Source organism: Mytilus edulis, chromosome 14 (genome assembly GCF_963676685.1).
Source record: "Mytilus edulis chromosome 14, xbMytEdul2.2, whole genome shotgun sequence".
Lineage (NCBI taxonomy): Eukaryota > Metazoa > Mollusca > Bivalvia > Mytilida > Mytilidae > Mytilus > Mytilus edulis.
In genome coordinates, this window is record NC_092357.1 from 16,752,640 (window position 1) to 16,770,643 (window position 18,004).

Sequence of the window (18,004 nt, forward strand, 5' to 3'; positions counted from 1 at the left end):
TTTGTGTTTGTACATATTGTTGACTGTTTTCTGCGGGCCTTCTTTTTCTTTTACCTTATGGTATTAACATTAATATTGTACAAAAAACAAATGTACATTAAGGAAGCAATAATTACTTCAACAAATGTACAATACAATATATTATTCATAATTACAAAAGTAAAAAAAAACCAGATCCGAATATGTGAATGTAAGTGATTAGAAAAATAAGGAAAATAATGTCACCAAATTTAACTGAGAGCAATATGTTTTAGAAGTTAAAAAAACTAAATTTTGTTACAGCGAGTTATAAAATCACTATCGACGATGAGTAACACTTTATTTAAGAATGTATAACGATTTCAGAAGTAAATACATAAAGTGTTATCACTTTGTGAGAACATTTGCTTTTTCATCTCTGGGTCAAATAGCTAAACAACCTTGAAAAATAATTATCTTCTGCAGGAAAGTGACGTAATGATTAAATATTCACATGGTTTTGTTAATTGAATATGCCTATATGCCATTTTTCGCTTTATTCCCCGATTTGTGTATCAATATTATTTTACGATGTATATTGTTTAATGGATATTTATATTGTGTTAATCAAAAAAGCTGTATTTCCCACGGAAATATACTATTATTGTGCAATATATAGTTTGCAAATTGTTGAAAATCGGACGTCCACCAAAAATTCTATTAAGACAAAAAAATGCATCAATATAAGTTTATATCTTTTCCCAGCAATCTGTTCAACCTTCTTTTTTTTATTGGGTTTGTGTTGATCAGACATAGTTTTCAATGCACTTTTTTTTTATCTGTATGATTGTTTTTTGCGTTGTAAGTTTTTTTTCTCGATATCTGAGTTTCAATTATTAGTTTAGTATCTATTGCCTCTCTTTTGATCACTAATATAAACACATTTTGTAGTTTTTAAAATCTTTATTTTGTGCAATTTACATGATGTGTACGATATGGCTCTTTCAATATCCCATCCGTACCAACCAGATAAACTAATTTTATCTCTAGAGATGTACTTGAAAAACAACTATGCTTGCGTACAAGGTGGTTGTTTTCACTTATTCCGTAATCCCGTTTATCCCGTAAATTCTATTTTTATACTGGCGTTTTACAGCTGTTGCACATTAATTCGTCGTCGATTGCTGGTTCAGAAGCGGTACAGGATTCGTCATTTAACACATCTTTTATAGCACACAGATATGGTCTGTTGCATCCTAATGCTGAAACAGAATTAGAGGATACGAAACAATGTACTTTTATATGAACAACGGTAAATGAAAATGTAATAGCCATTTAAATGTTTACCACGGGATGAAGACAGACCAGACATTCAATATGGCAAACCAGTTCCTTTGATTAATAACAGTCATAGTTTGTCGGTGAAAATAAAATAAATATATAACCACTGTATACATAGAGCATTTTGTTTTATTAAAACAGGCAGCACTAGTTCAGATAGCATTCCTGTTGTTTTAACTTGTTTTGAAAATAGAAAAAAAACCCACAAAATCAACCTGATAGACATATCAGCATACAAGATCAATCTAAAACGCTAAATAAATAAGTGATCATGACGTAGGTCCAAATATTCTAATATACCATACCGTATAACTTGCTATCGTGTCAAAAATATTCGCAAATCGTAAGATTCACGACTGGTCGTAGGAAGACTTATCGAACAAGTTCCGGGATGTAACAACCAAAATCGGGATTTTCCATCGTAATACCTTAAGTTTATGCTTCACAAACAATCGTACGACTAATCTGACCGTGAATTATACATGTTATACTGAAATATTCATGATTTACGAGTTTCTTTCATTCAAAAGATCTTATTGTGAATGGTCATTCGAACTTTTGAGAATAGAATAATCGTCAAAGTTCAAACATATAAGGGCTACAAATTTATACATCCACAGCTGAACGGGTGCTCAATTAACCTTCATCTGTTTGACAGTACGACGAGGAAAATAGGAAACAACAATTTTTATGACAATAACGAGTAAGTATTATTTTAAAAATGTAAATATTTGCACTGCATAATTTAAAGAAATCGGTTCACATATGACAAACTAAAAACATATTATGATGTATAGGTAACTTACGTGCCGAGATCGCTGTTAAAAAAGATATAAATTAATTTTTAAATAATGTATAACATTGATATCCTTTTCTATTATATAATTACATCCAAGTTGATAATAATTCTAACATGACGTCCTTCAAAGGCTTTGAGTACACACCCTTGGTAAAATATGAATATATTGTTTGGGCTGTGTCAATCGTAGTCCCATGTCATATGTTTTTTTTATGAATGAGATACATGACGTAATAGAACGATGACGTTAGAATATAAGCATTTTACCGGAAAATACACGCTTGCCATAACAAAAATCAACACAACAAGAAAACGTAATCAAACGATGCTAAATGTGGTATAAGCCGATGTTTTTTTTAAACATATAAGACATTATAAGTAAATTATAATTTAAATTCACCCACAACTATCTAAATACGTTATTGTAAAAACTTTAAGCATGTCACTAATTCAGTTTTTTCCGTTCTTTTACGCCAATTCAATAGTGCGTTTATTTATGGGAACGGCAAATTTTTGCCTCCACCTAAAGCTCTTCGATCCAAAACAATAACCGTATTTGTCCTATTAGAATCGAAATAATTCATGGGGGCTTGAACATATCGTGATTTTACCACGGGTTGTCCCTTTATGCCGATATTTTACCCCTCGCTATCGCTCAGGGTAAAATATTTGTCATAAAGGGCCAACCCTTGTTAAAATCACGATATATTCCATCCCGCATGAATTATTTCTTAAGTAATCAGGTAAGAACTGAACATAAAAAATTGAGCTACTAACAAATTAATTTTTAACGTTATTATGTTGTATTTATCGATGGCTGAAGTATATTACATTGTATTATTATATGACAATGTTTTTTTTTCTCACTGGCTAAAAGCATCGACGATCATTTTTTAATAAAACATAATATTCACTAGCTAATACTAGGAGAGGTAAATATAAGATTTGGAAAAGCGTCCGTGAACTTAACATAAATATTCCGAGGCAACATCAATGATGTAGAATTATGACCAAGTAAAGTCCCGTTATTGTTCTTTCTTGTTATAAGTGGTTTTCTTTGGTAAAATTTATTGAATATTTCCATTTATGAAAAAATAGCAACTGCAAAAGCAGATTATATATTATGTACATAAATAGGGAGCACTTTAAATGTATCTTGAGCAAATGCTAATAAATTTAAAAGGATGAACTGTCATATATACTAGTCAAAAGAAGATACGACACTAAAGCTAAATTTGAAATAAAATTTATCTTAAAATATAATGAATAGGAAAACCATTTTAATTGTCCAATGCAAAACCTTGATTTACAAAGCAAATGCATATGATTAAAACAATCTGAGAAAATTGGAAGGTTTAAATATACCGAGCTATTGATCTAAGGGGTCAAATTTATTTTGCAGAAAAAGGATGACAAATTTCGGCAGTTAATTTTCAAAGTTACGAAATCAATAAAGTATTCGACTATATTGAAAGTCATTCTAAAATTTAAGCAGACCAGGTTTAAGTTTAAAAGTTTTAAGAACCTATATCGATTTTGGATTTTTTTTGGGTGAAAATACGATTTTTGAAATAACAAAAATTCCAAATTTTCTTTTCGCGTTTATGCCCTTACTCAATTGTTAATCTCGGTACAGTGTATCCAATTTCATTATATAAGGAAAATACCTTGTCTCGTATCGTTTCTGTTAATGGCAATTATACTATAACAATTGTTGACTTTTGATGTCGTCGGTCTCGTCGAATATCATATCTATCATATCTCTATGGTTGATAAATCATTGTGAAAACCTCATCAAATGTCAATAATTGTAAAATATTGTATACATTTGTATGGTTACGCATTCAGGATATGAAAATAATTTTTAAATAGACAATGCAAGGTTCATGTCGTAGCAATTTGTATCATAATGCTGTAAATATCTTGAAAAACAGTAACCTGAGACTTGTCATTTTTTTAGACCCCTTTCTGTTGAAAATAATGTTTTGAAATATTTTGTCTGATTGATTTTATCATGCTGTTTGTACTCACTTTGTCTTGCACGCTCATCTGAAAAAGGAATTATATTGTTTTATTCTTACATTTATTTAACTGGCAATTAGGACAATATATTATTATAATGTATACACGATTACTTCATTTCTATTGTGTTGAAAAAAAGACATCCACTCAACTTCAAATTAAACGAAATAATAAAGGTTGCATAAATAAACATTGTCTCCGAACATGTTTTCAAGGAACTTTCATAATACATAAACAATCATTTTAAGTATTTCGGAATTATGATTATTTCGATAAACATGGGAAAAAACACTTGCTTAATAATTACAATTACAAAGTCAATATTACGATGATAGGAAAACAATATCAATTTTCAATACAAGATGTATACAAAAAGAAGAACGGATAAAGTTAGATTTCTTTTAAATGATTGTGTTCCAAAATTTGTACTGCAACAAATAATTGTAATAGGTAATACTTACGACTTTGACCTTTTGCTACGTAATAAAAAAAGAGAACAATAAAACTATGGTAAGTTCGGTATTCTAAATCGACAAATTGTAATTGAGTACGACGATTTTTTTCTGTTTATTATAATTGAAGTATTGTTAACCGTATTACGAATAGGGAATAACAATTAGTTTATTAAACAAAATTACCAAAAACATTTGGAAAAAGTTGATGATAAACAACAAAACGGTTTTAACGGAAAATGCTGTGAAAACTTTCTTCATATTAATAACGTCCGATCCATAATCTTTTTCTGGTAGTGTTGTGTAGTTTCAAATGAATAGTCTCACCTTTACAGCCATTTCTTATGTTATCCAAATCATCGGACCCAAAATAAAACACTTTGTGGCTTGTATCTGTTTTCGACAAACATAATTTGACTATGTATGAAAACCAAAAAAAAAAAAAAAAAAAAACAATTATAAAGTAAAGTATATTTACCGACTAAAATGTATGGTGAATATCTTCCTGAACAAACTTCACAAATGGATGGTTCATGAGAATATGTATCTGAAAGCAATTTATAAAGAAGTTTAAAATTATTGCTGGTGTAAATTTGTTTGTAATTATCTTTTCCCAAATAATGAAAAAAAAAAAATGAAATACAAGTAAACGAATTGTTTTGTTTGAGTTTTTATCGTTAGGTTTTGTACGATACAATAGCAGACTTGTTACCTTAAATTATATTTAAGAGAGTATAACAAAAGTTTTGATAATTTAGTTAAATACAAACTTGATTTAGTAATTTCGTATTTGATCGATAAATATTCTTTCGAAATTTCTCGGATCATATTTAAATACATAAAACACATTGTTAAACGTAAGTTCTATCTCTTTCAGGTTCCGTTGACCTTTTAATCAAGTATTATTTTCAGTTCTGTGTATGTAATATCAGCAAGACATGCCTTTGCACTTTAGTGAATACTAAGTTTTGTTTAATCCAAAAATGTCCTGTCTACAATTTCTTCAGTTGCCCAGGATGAGGTTTACATTAAAAAGTTCGTCACATATTTGTTAAAAAAAGTGTGATTGCTAGCATGTTATCTGTAAAAATTTATCAAAATACTAAGCGTCTCTGATGCGTCTTATGTAGACCAAACGCGCGCCTGGTGTGTTAAGTCATAAGCCTCTGATAACTATTATCTCTTAAGGCATCGCATGAACCGCCTGGCTGATTCTCAATATGTTCATTATGGCAGAACTGGTTTTACTTGACTCGTTGCCATATAACGGTTGATATCTTACTGACATCCTTTTATATAATTTGGAGTTTGGTATTTTGGTTATGCTTTTTTTTTTATCGATGTTCAAATATTGTAAATTGATGACGACAAACAAATCCTGCTATACATATATCATAATATTACTCACTTGCTTTTGTAGCATAGACAAGGGATATTTTGGCTGTACTTTTATCAACAATATATTTCATGCAAGTGTATGTATTTCCCGATCTGTAAAACACAAAAAAAAGAACAACTTTAACCATTCAATACATTTGTTTTATTAAAAGAAACAGAACCAGTCAATATATTGTTAAGATTTGAGACAGATTAATTAATCCGTAACTGTGACTAAAAATATGTAGTTTGAAAAATTGAGCTGTAAGTGTTTTCGCTATTGACCTACTTGACATGTTCGTCAAATTTTGATCCTTGGGTTCACTCTTAAGGGCATCCGATACAGTTTCTCGATATAATGTCATTTTATAGTTTTGACCTATGTTGTTGGCCTTGGCGAGTTATAAAATAAAACACAAAATAAAACATAGGTCACCGTACTCGTTTTCGAGAAAATTGAGGCTGAAAATTGGGGATTTGTTCAATTTTGTAAAAAAGTTAGGCAATGTTATAAAATTTTTGGAGCAAATATTCTTCGTCGTAAATTATTAAGATTGGGTTCAATTTGAAGCTGTGATAAGTGACAATAAGGAAAAAAAATAAATCCCTACACGAATGACTATAAAATTATTCAAGCCTTGCTTGACATTTCGAACTAGATGCTCAAAGTGGTATTTTTTTAATCCAAAAACTATGGAAATAAAGTGTTTCTGAAAATGTCATTTTTATCATTTTTCTGCATAAACTGCATTTTGTCATGCTTTTTCCAAATTTCAAATAAAAAATATATGTCACCGTGCTGGATTCTATGATAAACGCGATTGATCCTAAAAATTGCGTCCCCCCCTTTGTAACCTCAACGTGAGCGCTAAAGTGCACGACGTCGCTGGCAGACTTTTTTGACGTTATCGCTGCAAATTACCGGCGACATTTTTCAGATATATAAATATTGCTGTTAAGAGCTACCTAAAAATTGGTTATACTGTTTTCGGAAATAAAATCATCTGAATCATATATACATCTCTTTGTTTGTGGTCTAAGTGAGAAACGTCTCAAGAAAAGTGATTACGGACTGTTGATAAGTTTTACGGCTTTTAAAATTAAAGACTCGGCAATTTAGAACTTGACATACAGGTACATGTACTGTACGCATTCGTGTATTAATTCATGCATTAATTTATACCATATGTTCACCTCTAGATGATCTTTTTTGTTTTGGTTTGTTTGGTGGGCTGCTGTTTCATAACGATACTCCTTTAAATCACTCTATTCACGTTTTAATAAATTGTTAGAATTTCACATTTATTCATAAAATTAAACTTTCATTCGGGTCAATAATTACAATTGAATAAAATTGGGAGGCTCCTAAACAGTTTTAAAGTTCACAGTTTTTATAGCGGACTCTGAGTTGTGGGCTTTGCTCATTGTTGGAGACCGTACAGTGACCTAAAGTTGTTAATTTCTGTGTCATGTTTGTCTCTTGTGGAGAGTTGTCTCATTGGCAATTATACCACATCTTCTTTTTTATGGTTGTTAGAAAACAAAATCTTATAAAGGAGAATTTTCAATATGCTTAAGGATGTTTTGTTCCAGACAGAGAAACTATGCCAAAATTTTGAACTTTTTGATTTGGCAAAAACAATTGAATTAAAAGCGAGAGGACTAGACATATTACCTATAGATGCGTAATTTCATTGGTAAATAACTATATTTTTTTCACCATAGCGACGCATTGCGGGGTACATAAAATATCGCACGTTCATTCCTCTGTCTGTCCTTCCGGTACTTATGGTTAATTAACTGATTTTTTAAGTGTACAATTCTTGCCAAATTTCTATAAAACTGATATCGTTTGGACACGTTCTAAAATCGGTGCATATCAACTATTCTTTAAAAGAGTTATGCCATTTGCAAATATAATATTGGAAATTCCATTGTATTTGCTGACATTCAGTCATTTCTCTAAAATATTTGTAAAACAAATAAAGAACAAAACAAACAGCTGCGCAACGATCGCATGATACGCTCGTCGTCTTATGAAAAAAACCATTATACATGTTTTAAAAATATCACGGGGGTTGTACAGGAAGTCATGCTAAGTATATCCTGACTCATTCCTTATTCTTACTCAAAAGAAGTTTGAATATCATAACAAGTTTTCTAAGATACCAAATTAAAGCTAAATAAAATTTAAGAACTCAAAAATGAATGAAAGAATCATCACGACAAAGTATATGTAGATCTTAAGAACTAACAAGCATGTGAAGTTTTAGGCAATAATTATAAATAGTTTCTGAGATACGGCGCGACATGTGATTTTCCGTCTTTTTTCATAAACTCAACTACTCTAAAATAAAATTTGAATCATCCTCAAAAAGAATACAGATCTTCAAATTCATATAAGTAAGAAGTGTGTAAAGTTTTAAGCAATGATCATAAATCGTTTTTGAGATACAGCGCGAACTGTGAAAAAAAACACCCCCTGTTTTAGCTACAAAGTCTTGTAACGCAAAAAGTTCACCAAAAAGTATACAGATCGTTTGACCATCATGAAAAAACAACCATGGTAAGTTTAATGACATTAGGACAATATACTGTGCCATGTTTACAACGGACAGACGAACGCCGGACATTTGTATACCATAAAACGTCCCGTCAAAACTTTTACGGGCGTATAAAAATATTGTTGGCTATTACCTTTTGAATTTTCCTCGGAGTGCAGTATTTTGTACTATTACTTTTTGTTAGATAAAATACGTGGAGAAAATCGGAACTTTGTTCTTTAATAAAGTTGTATCGTTGTTGATATGAGCGGCATACCATGATTTATCTAACATAAATAAATTGAATAAATTGTTCAGTTAGGAAGCTTACTTCATCGTGTACCTGAGTTTTCGCCGGTATTAGTTTTAAAATATCCTTGTTGGTTTTCTGTGCTGTAATAAATTCGGATCCGGACTCAATCATGGATGATGAATGATACTAAAAATATCTCCCTGCTTTAACAGAATATTTTTTTCGATCAATTTGGGAATCAGAATTTGTTTTTTAAGACAAATACTACTAGTAGTCCAAATAATTATTACAGTAAGGAAGGGTACATTATTTTTTTGTTTTGGGGCACGCCTTCATGCGACGTTTGAAGTAGAGCATACCGTATAATCGATCCATAAAAATTTTCCATCTGAATTTATTATACAAAAACTATATCATATGTTGGGAATTCGTCCCGAACATGCATGAAATATTTGCCACTGGACGTTAAGCTACCAACAATCAATCAATATATAGGACATAGTCTTGGTATAAAGCTGGCATTTAAGGTAGCGCCTTTCTCATATCAAAGATGATAATTGACATGCATTATAATAGTAACACCAAAAGGGTCAGTCATCTTGAGATTGCCAACTATACGATATTTTGTTGAAGATCTCACAGAAACAGTAACGTGTTTTATTTTTTATGATTTTATTAAGACTGTTATCCTGTTAGAATCAAATGCACTAATATTAATGGTGTAGAAGTTGGAGCATCGAAAAATCCATATTACGTTTCTTATTACGGAAAATTACATGCATAACGTCCCGCAAAAAGTGACGTTTTGTGGGAATTCAAACGCTTAACGTCGCGCCAAGAGTTAACTCCCTTGAAACTGTATCGGATGCCCTTAACACCCAATAATACGCCTTTATATCTTCATTGAGTTTTTCGTCGTATCATATATCAGTGGCTTGATTACACATATTGCTTGATCTAGTTGAAATTACAAACAGACGTTTTAAGAATAGGAACGAAAAGAAATCGGAAATTTGACAAATATCCTACCTTGATACAAGAAATGGTCCACGTCTTTCGAAACACATCTTTTCGTCCACACCATTTACTGTTAACATTGACATATTTGAACACGAGAAGACAAATGTATCTTTATCATTAACCCAAGTTCCTACATCAAAGCGGAAACATGGGTAATTGCATATTGCACTAGCTAAAAAATAAAAAAAAATAAAAAAATAATTAAAGATCAGCAAATGATTTACCAAGAATGTTTACAATAGATGACATTTAACAATCTAACATTGTATTTCTGTTGGGGACACTGTTTTAACATGTTTGATGAGTGCAGCTCAGTGTTTGAAAACACAAACGGAATTATACAAATTAACACTAATCATTAAGACTAATACACATTTCAACGTTAACACTCATGTACAAAAGGAATTATACAAACCCTTACTCAGCATAAAGACCAGTGACCAGTGAATAATTCATAAGCAATTTTTCTTTGCTGATTTTGACAAAACTGAACCAAACTGGCTGCTAATAGCGAATTTTTATTTTCATCATATTTCAGTTTTTTCTATATCTCGTATCTAGTGCCCCTCTAAGACGAGTACGCATTTAAACGTTTATAATCACACACAAAGGGAATTATAGAAGCCCACACTACTCATTAAGACTAGTACCCATTTCGACGATAACACTCATACACAAACGGAATTAACAAACCCACGCTAATCAATAATTAGATATAAGAAGATGTGGTAGGAGTGTCAATGACATGAATGAGATAACTCTCATGCAAGTCACAAATAGTAAATTAAACCATCATAGGTCAAAGTAAGGCCTTCAATACATAGCCTTGGCTCACACCGAACAGCAAGCTAAAACGGCACCAAAAAATAACTTGTGTAAAACCATTCAAACAGGAAAACCAACGGTCTTATCTATTTGCTAAACGAAAAACGAGAACCAATTATGAACCACATTAACAACCGAAAACCACTGAACATAGGGTTTCTGACTTAAGACAGTACGCATTTCAACATTTAAACTAATTCCCAAACGGAATGACAGAAACCCACACTTATCATTAAGACTAGTACACATTTCAACGTTGACACTGATATTATTAATCGCGATAAATGCTGTAGCGGTAATAACTATATATAGCTAATGCAATCCAAAACAACTATACATAACTTGAAATTTTTTTTTTTAAAAACGGATCAAATGTATTGACATTAGGACTTTTCTGAACCAATTTTTATTGCAAATGTGTTCCTTTTTTTCTTTTCCTTCTGATTACGTCGTCAACTAAACGTTATCAGAAGTTACTGTAAAGACCCCGCGGAAAATAAGGACAAGGGCGAAGTTTAGGAACTCGTCAACAGTTATAAGAAACATATCTTGTTTAGTTTGTTTATTTTAAAGAATATGTTTTCCTGTTTCAAAACTAAATAGTCTCTGCAATATACATAGGGGCGTTACTTTCACAAGTTACCTTATTGAGTTATTTTTGTCAGTAATTTATGTTTCTAAAAATTATTAAATTACTCAATACAGTTTTTTAAATTCTAACAGAAGCATGGGCTTAATATAGTTTTTATGAAAGTTTACATAAAAAAACAATTAATAATTTGTTCAATTTTAAAGGAGTATATAGATGCAAGGTAACTTTATAAATTAGAATAATAAATTTTATATACATCTCTGAAAGAATTAGTAAATTACAATTATTTAAGGAATGTATGTTAGTGATTTAGATTAAATCTATAAATAAATTAAACATGTTAAAGTCCTAATCCAATCAAAAGTATCTATTTATTCATATCTATCTACCGCATGATTTGAAAGGAAATTGAGATTTTGATAGTCCGGAGAAATCAATCTTTGACCCAGAAGCGGCTACATGACAGATAACTGCGTCAGAAAGGTAATTGTTTTTTGTTCAGGAGGATTTGATTTCTTTATTTTTCATGGGAAATTTTTAAAAATATATACAAGGTATAAAATAACTAAAAAAGTTACATTTTTGTCAATATTCCAAATGTTTGAACCTAACATCACTATACCCCTCTCTGAAATGTTATCATTGCTTAATTTTATGTGATAAATTGGTGTAAAACTTCTTAAATCTACATTAGGTCGATGCTCCGAGTGAAAGTTAAAATAACTGTACTGGGTATTTCTATAATAATAGATTTTTTTTAACCGATATAAGTAACTAAAATAAATTGTTTAAGTAACGCCCCTGACTGATATAAATTCAAAACGATTAGACTTAATATGATTTCGACTTCTTTTCGTAAAATAATAAGTTGAAACTAAACGAAACTCTGGACCATGGCTCCCGTACATATAACTCAACAGGGCGCACAAATAAAGAGATGACGGTAAAATAAAATACAAAGTCAAAAGACATTAAAAACAAACAATTCGAACAGTTGTTTCGGATAAGTCATTTGTTATTTTCCTTAAAAATATCTTATTCTTTGATAACAAAAAAATCAATATCTAGATATAAGGCAATTTAAAGAAAGTGTACTTAATAAAGGTTCGTCGTGTCAATGCAAATGTTGAGACGACTTGGCCAATGATATCATCACAACAAAACGTCTAACAGTAATGGTATCGTAAGGCACATAGTAACAATTTGGAACGTCGTACACGTTTTACGTGTACATAAGTCTCATTGATACTGCTCGAATATTTAAATGATGACTATATTTGTTCAAATGTCCTTTGTTAAATGTATCACTTGATATACTTTCCACAATTCAGTTTATTTTTTATCATATTGAAATTTATAATGCAGCATGACAAATACAAAGGAAATAACAAACCTGCCACGAAACATACGAACAGAAGCAAGATACTTGTTATCGTCCTTACCATGATTCCTTAAATTCTGGAAAGAAAATAATACAATAAATCATGATCAATTAATACTTTATCATTGATTTCTTGTTTTAAAACTTATATCATGTACTGTGTTACACTCTAGATTCTACTGACGAGGAAAGGTAACACTATATCACCGAAAGCTGAATTTCAAGCCAGTCTAGGTGGCAGAGTGGTCTAGAGCGCTAGTCACAGCGCAGGCGGTGTTGTCACGATATCCCAAAACCATGAGTTTGACTCCCGGTGAGCGAGGAAAAAAAATTTGCTTCCGCAAATTTACAGATTTAACATAGTTATGCTGATATAAATAAAAGCAACAGTAGTATGACACTGTTCAAAATTCAGAAATCGATAGAAAACAAACAAATCCGGGTTACAAACTAAAACTGAGGGAAACGTATCAAAAATAAGAGAACTACGACACAGTGAGACACAACAACGAAATGTAACACACACAGAAACAAACTATAATGTAACAATGGCCATTTTCCTGACTTGGTACAGGGCATTTTATGAAAAAATGATGGGTTGAACCTGGTTTTGTGGCATGCCAAACCTCCCGCTTTAATTACAGTGTTGATTATAACATTAAAATGACAACATTACACGATAGGGCTACAATAAATAAATGGGAGAAAATATAGGACAGAGAAACAAACGAATAATGGCCATCAAAAGGTAACAGGTTGAAAAATATTTTTATACGCCAGACGCGCGCTACGTCCACACAAAACTATGCTCAGATCAAACAAGTTTGAAAGCCATAACAACTACAAAGTTTAAGATCGCCGAGGACCAAAAGTTCCAAAAAGTTGTGAGGCCAGGGTTATCCGCCTGGGACAAAAAACATTATTATCAAGAATAATACATAGTTTTGCAAACAGTAAATTTTATAAAATGACTATATAATAGATATACATGATTAAACTGAAGTGGTGACTAGCTTCATAATAAAAACGAATACATTACAAAATTACAGCCAACACAGCCAAAAAGTTGTGAGGCCAGGGTTATCCGCCTGGGACAAAAACATTATTATCAAGAATAATACATAGTTTTGCAAACAGTAAATTTTATAAAATGACTATATAAATTAAAGACTTTTACAAGCATGTCTTTAATTCGAGATCTATACATTACCTTATTTTGGTTTATTTCTTTGAGTACTAATTGTATGTGTGTTTAATGGTCATTCTAATATCCCGTTTCTATCATGCAACTGTAATCAAGCAAACTTCTTTATTTAAGTATGTATCATTTAGTTTCTATTTCATCCTGAAAATATTTAATTATTAAAAACTGCTTTGGACTTGTGTCTAATCATATCAGTGGAAAAATAGCTTTCTGTGCAAGTAACAAGGTATAAGTCACTATCTACCGCTAACAAGGCCAACCTCTGTAATCGGTCGTATTGCATCTCGTTATCATCGCCATTCCTGTAGCCAACCTTCCGGTTACAGCTACTGGAGACCAAATATCTGAAACTCGAAAACCTGACCAACGCCTGTGATGGTTTACAAATGACGTTATTACATACTCCCTCACTAATTGAGCTATACATGTATCAGTTGCGTGTCTTAAGACCAAACATTATCACACAGAACAATCAACGGATAATTAATGGAAATGGCAAAAACAATAGAAAATTATATAGTTATTTCTCAAGCTTCTATCTATTATTACAAAAAATGATCAAAAGTATTACTATATTATTCGTCTGAAATTTTGACAGAAATAATGTGTTACTTACGCCTGTACAATTCAGATTCTACAATTAGAACATGTTGTTTCCGACGTCTATGTTTATTACATTTTCATGTCTAAGATCATATAACTTGTGCATATCATCTTTTTTTTAAGTTATCTAAAAAACTAAATTTGAATTATAAACACGATTCCCATGTCTGTTTTATTTCGTTAAACTATATATTTTAAACTAATTACTTATGAATTATTTTTCATGACATTTTAACAAAAAGTAAACAAAGTATTTTGATTTTTATATAATGTAGGGGAAGTGTTATTTTTGGTGACCCTTTTAATGCAATTGTTTTTGGTAAAAAGCGCGTGATGTTATTACCCCACCTCTCCTTCTTTTCCCATTTAAACTTACACAACAGAAGTTTGAAATAAAACTATTGATATTAATAGATATGTGTCCAAATTAAGGTAAAACATAGTACATAAAACAAGGCATCCCATGGTGCAAATAATTAAACGTATTTTATTATATAACCATCAGATGCATTTTTTTCATGAACATATATTTTATTTTATAAAAAAATATTTTTATTTGTTATGTACATATTTTGTTTTTGTGAATACACATCTAAAGTTCATGGAAAATTATTTTGTTTAATGAGCATATATTTATTTTCTATAAACTATTATTTTTGTTTTGAATATATATTTTTCTTACGCATTTATATATAATTTCATAAATATAAATAATTTTTTTTTTGGAACACTAATTTGATTTTTTTTTAAACTGATCTATTTCTATGAAAATAATTTTTTTTTTGTTGATGTTGCAGCGTTTGACACGTCATACCTGACAATGTTGTTTGGGACATATTTAATGTTATATCGTAGTTGATAGTTATAAAACGTTGACTCAGCAACGTTTGTCTTTCTTCCCCATTTTCAAGAAAGATATATACAAAAATTTAATCAATTTTAAGTTATCTTTTTAATGGTATCATGATTTATTCATTACTTTACACATGACCACCGTGTGCCATTATTCGCATTTACACATTTTTTGACCACGAATATCACTGAAGAGACAAGTTTGCAAAAAATGCGTATCTGGTGCAGTACATTTTAATCAAATACATATTTGTTAAAAATCGTTTCCTCATCAACTTTATTTTTTACACTCATTTTCTAACAAACCACTTGACGTTAAGCAACCAACAACCAAGCAATCAATCGAGCAAAAATTTATAGACATTTTATATCTGTAGGGCGAATTACTATTATTATATCTTTCTGGTAACAGGTGTTTGTTTTTGCATATCGTGTCAGTTAAGAAATATGAGACTTTTTAATCACTATATATTATACTTAATCACTGAAATAAAACACTGACTATAGTTAATTTTCATTATAAATATTTGTATCCACGTCAGGTTCATAGTTATTATTGGCCGAATTACCCATTAAAATTTACCCTTGTAGGCAGTAATGTCATGGGCTACAAAATGTGCTAATATTTGAACTACGATTATATAGTAAATAGAAAATTAGTAAAGATTTGCTTTGGACATCCCTTATAGCTTGTACAGTAATGCTATGGTTACATTTATTATCTAAAAAGGCTAGTTCATCATAATTTGTTGAATAAATCCACAAAAAATATTGAGTCCGTCTTTCTAATCAAAACAGCTCGGAAAACGGAATCATACAATAACAAACAGGGCTTATAATTCGGTGGTTGTCGTTTGTTATGGTATATTATATTCATATTTTATAACCGAGGTATACTACTGTTGCCTTTATTCGTTGTTTTGTACATAAACAGGCCGTTCATTTTCTGGTTTGAATTTTGTTTTGACTTTTGTCATTCTGGAGCATTTTTTAGCTGACTGTGTGGTATTATTTTTGCTTATTAATGGAGGATGCGTGTTGAAATATAGTTGCTAACTTCTATGTCATTAAGTCACTTGTGGAGAGTTGTCTCATGGGCAATCATACCACATCTTTTAAAATTTTTTTCATATAAACACATTAATTGCCAATCTCTGACATAATTCTCCCTTAGACATATTCTGTTTCTGTGCAATCTGCGCCATCATTAATTAATTTTTAGTCAGTGGATAAAATATTCAAAACATCAATTAGATTGTCAAATTTAACCGAAATTTGACGAAACTAAAAAAGAATCTCTACATAACCAAACCACTGAATCTCGAGGATAATTTTGAAAATACTTTATTTTGATAAATAGGAATTTCATAGAATTTTTCTACAACTAGTATCTCACGATTCCAGAGTGAAGATCACCTCTAGTGTTTGGTTCGGTTCTCAATACTCTTTGGTACACGAAGCGTGCGTCTAGCTTACCCAATTTTAGCCCTAATATCTATGCTTATTTTTTTTGTAAGGCTTACTTCTTTTTTTTCTATGTACTATTTTGTGGCACTGTCGTTTTTTTTTGTTTTTCGCCATAGTGTTGTCAATCAATCTGAACTTATGAGTATGTGAATATCCCCTTGGTATTTTTTGCTTTTTTTTATGGACACAAGACTACAAATCATTAGATCATTACGTCTGAAAGAAAGTTTTGGAAATATATTTTATCTACGTTGTCGTGTTTTTATGATAAAAGGACATCCATCATTTTCTTAAATCTTCACTGATTTTGCTAAACAGAACAATCTTCCTTCAGAAGATATGTCATGTATGTTTGAGTCCTTCCTTTTTTTCTGTATTTTACAATTAAATTTTTACTTTGAGAGCTGCAAGCGCATGCAAAAAAGGGTTATATGGATCCATTATTATTTTTTATGTGACTAATTGTAACTAAACATATAATACCTCTTTGAATGTACATGACAAGTGTTTCAGGTATAAGCCTAGATATGAAGAGCTTGTTTATCAAATACGAAAACAAATCTATTCTGAGCCCGAAAATGAAACAAAGATTTTCATGAGGGCAATTTATTTCTTAATTTGAATTATTTTCTAAATTTGTAACAGCAATTTTTTAAACTAACTGTACAATATATATGTTGCCCTATGTTGAAGTTAGGACGTTGACTAATGATTGTAGTTGTCCTGTTATTTGGTTTCTTTGCGTTGTATTATTGGCAACTACACTGTATCTTCTGAGTGTATTATGTATCCCTTTGAAATGTTTTAATGTTGAAAGAACATTCAATTTAAACAATACAATGCAAATTTCATACAAGTATCAGCCATTTCTCAACGATATGTTTACCCTTTCTGAGTACCTGAGATCACCCCGGTTTTTTGTGTTGCTATAGTTTAATATGCTGTTTATCTATTTGTCGTTTTTCGTTTGATTTTGTCATGGCATTTCAATTTGATTTCGATTTATGAGTTTGAATATCTCTTTTTTATCATCATGTAAAAACATTTTGTAGTTTTTAAATATATATATTTCTTAGGTAACTATACTATTGTACAAGGATGTTGTTTTACACTTATTGCTAAATTCGCCGTTTCAGAATCTAATGCATCCTGGGTAATATTTTCAAAAGCGTACACCGAAGCGTTTTGATTGGTTTAAAACGTTATAAACAATGGAAATTCAACCAATGACGTAACGTTATTTTCACTTTGGGGTACGAACAATGAAATTACCCATGATGCTTTAGATTCTGAAACGGTCAATTGCAGTTCATTT

General features: G+C 30.8%; 1 protein-coding gene across 3 annotated transcripts; it reads right to left on the reverse strand.

The window, feature by feature from the left end:
- Positions 1-901: 901 nt before the first annotated feature.
- On the reverse strand, positions 902-14,464 carry LOC139502872 (uncharacterized). Of its 3 annotated transcripts, none has more exons than XM_071292521.1 (9): positions 14,384-14,464; positions 12,576-12,640; positions 9,775-9,937; positions 5,981-6,063; positions 5,051-5,119; positions 4,582-4,596; positions 4,130-4,147; positions 2,106-2,117; positions 902-1,220 (listed from the first exon to the last, which is right to left on the reverse strand). In XM_071292521.1, exons 2-9 carry the CDS (start codon positions 12,625-12,627, stop codon positions 1,096-1,098), a joined length of 537 nt encoding a protein of 178 aa, XP_071148622.1. In that variant the 5' UTR covers positions 12,628-12,640; positions 14,384-14,464; the 3' UTR covers positions 902-1,095. The 3 variants fall into 3 exon arrangements, with proteins under 3 accessions (XP_071148622.1, XP_071148623.1, XP_071148624.1); XM_071292522.1 differs by lacking the exon at positions 14,384-14,464 and adding an exon at positions 13,774-14,087; XM_071292523.1 differs by lacking the exon at positions 2,106-2,117.
- Positions 14,465-18,004: the final 3,540 nt, after the last annotated feature.

Excerpts from the sequence above, each read along its gene's own strand:
- LOC139502872 (XM_071292521.1), bottom strand. The coding sequence starts at position 12,627 with ATGGTAAGGACGATAACAAGTATCTTGCTTCTGTTCGTATGTTTCGTG. Across the intron at positions 9,938-12,575 it reads GTTCGTATGTTTCGTGGCAG|CTAGTGCAATATGCAATTAC; the intron begins GTTTGTTATTTC and ends TTTATTTTTTAG. Across the intron at positions 5,120-5,980 it reads TGTCTATGCTACAAAAGCAA|ATACATATTCTCATGAACCA; the intron begins GTGAGTAATATT and ends AATTGCTTTCAG.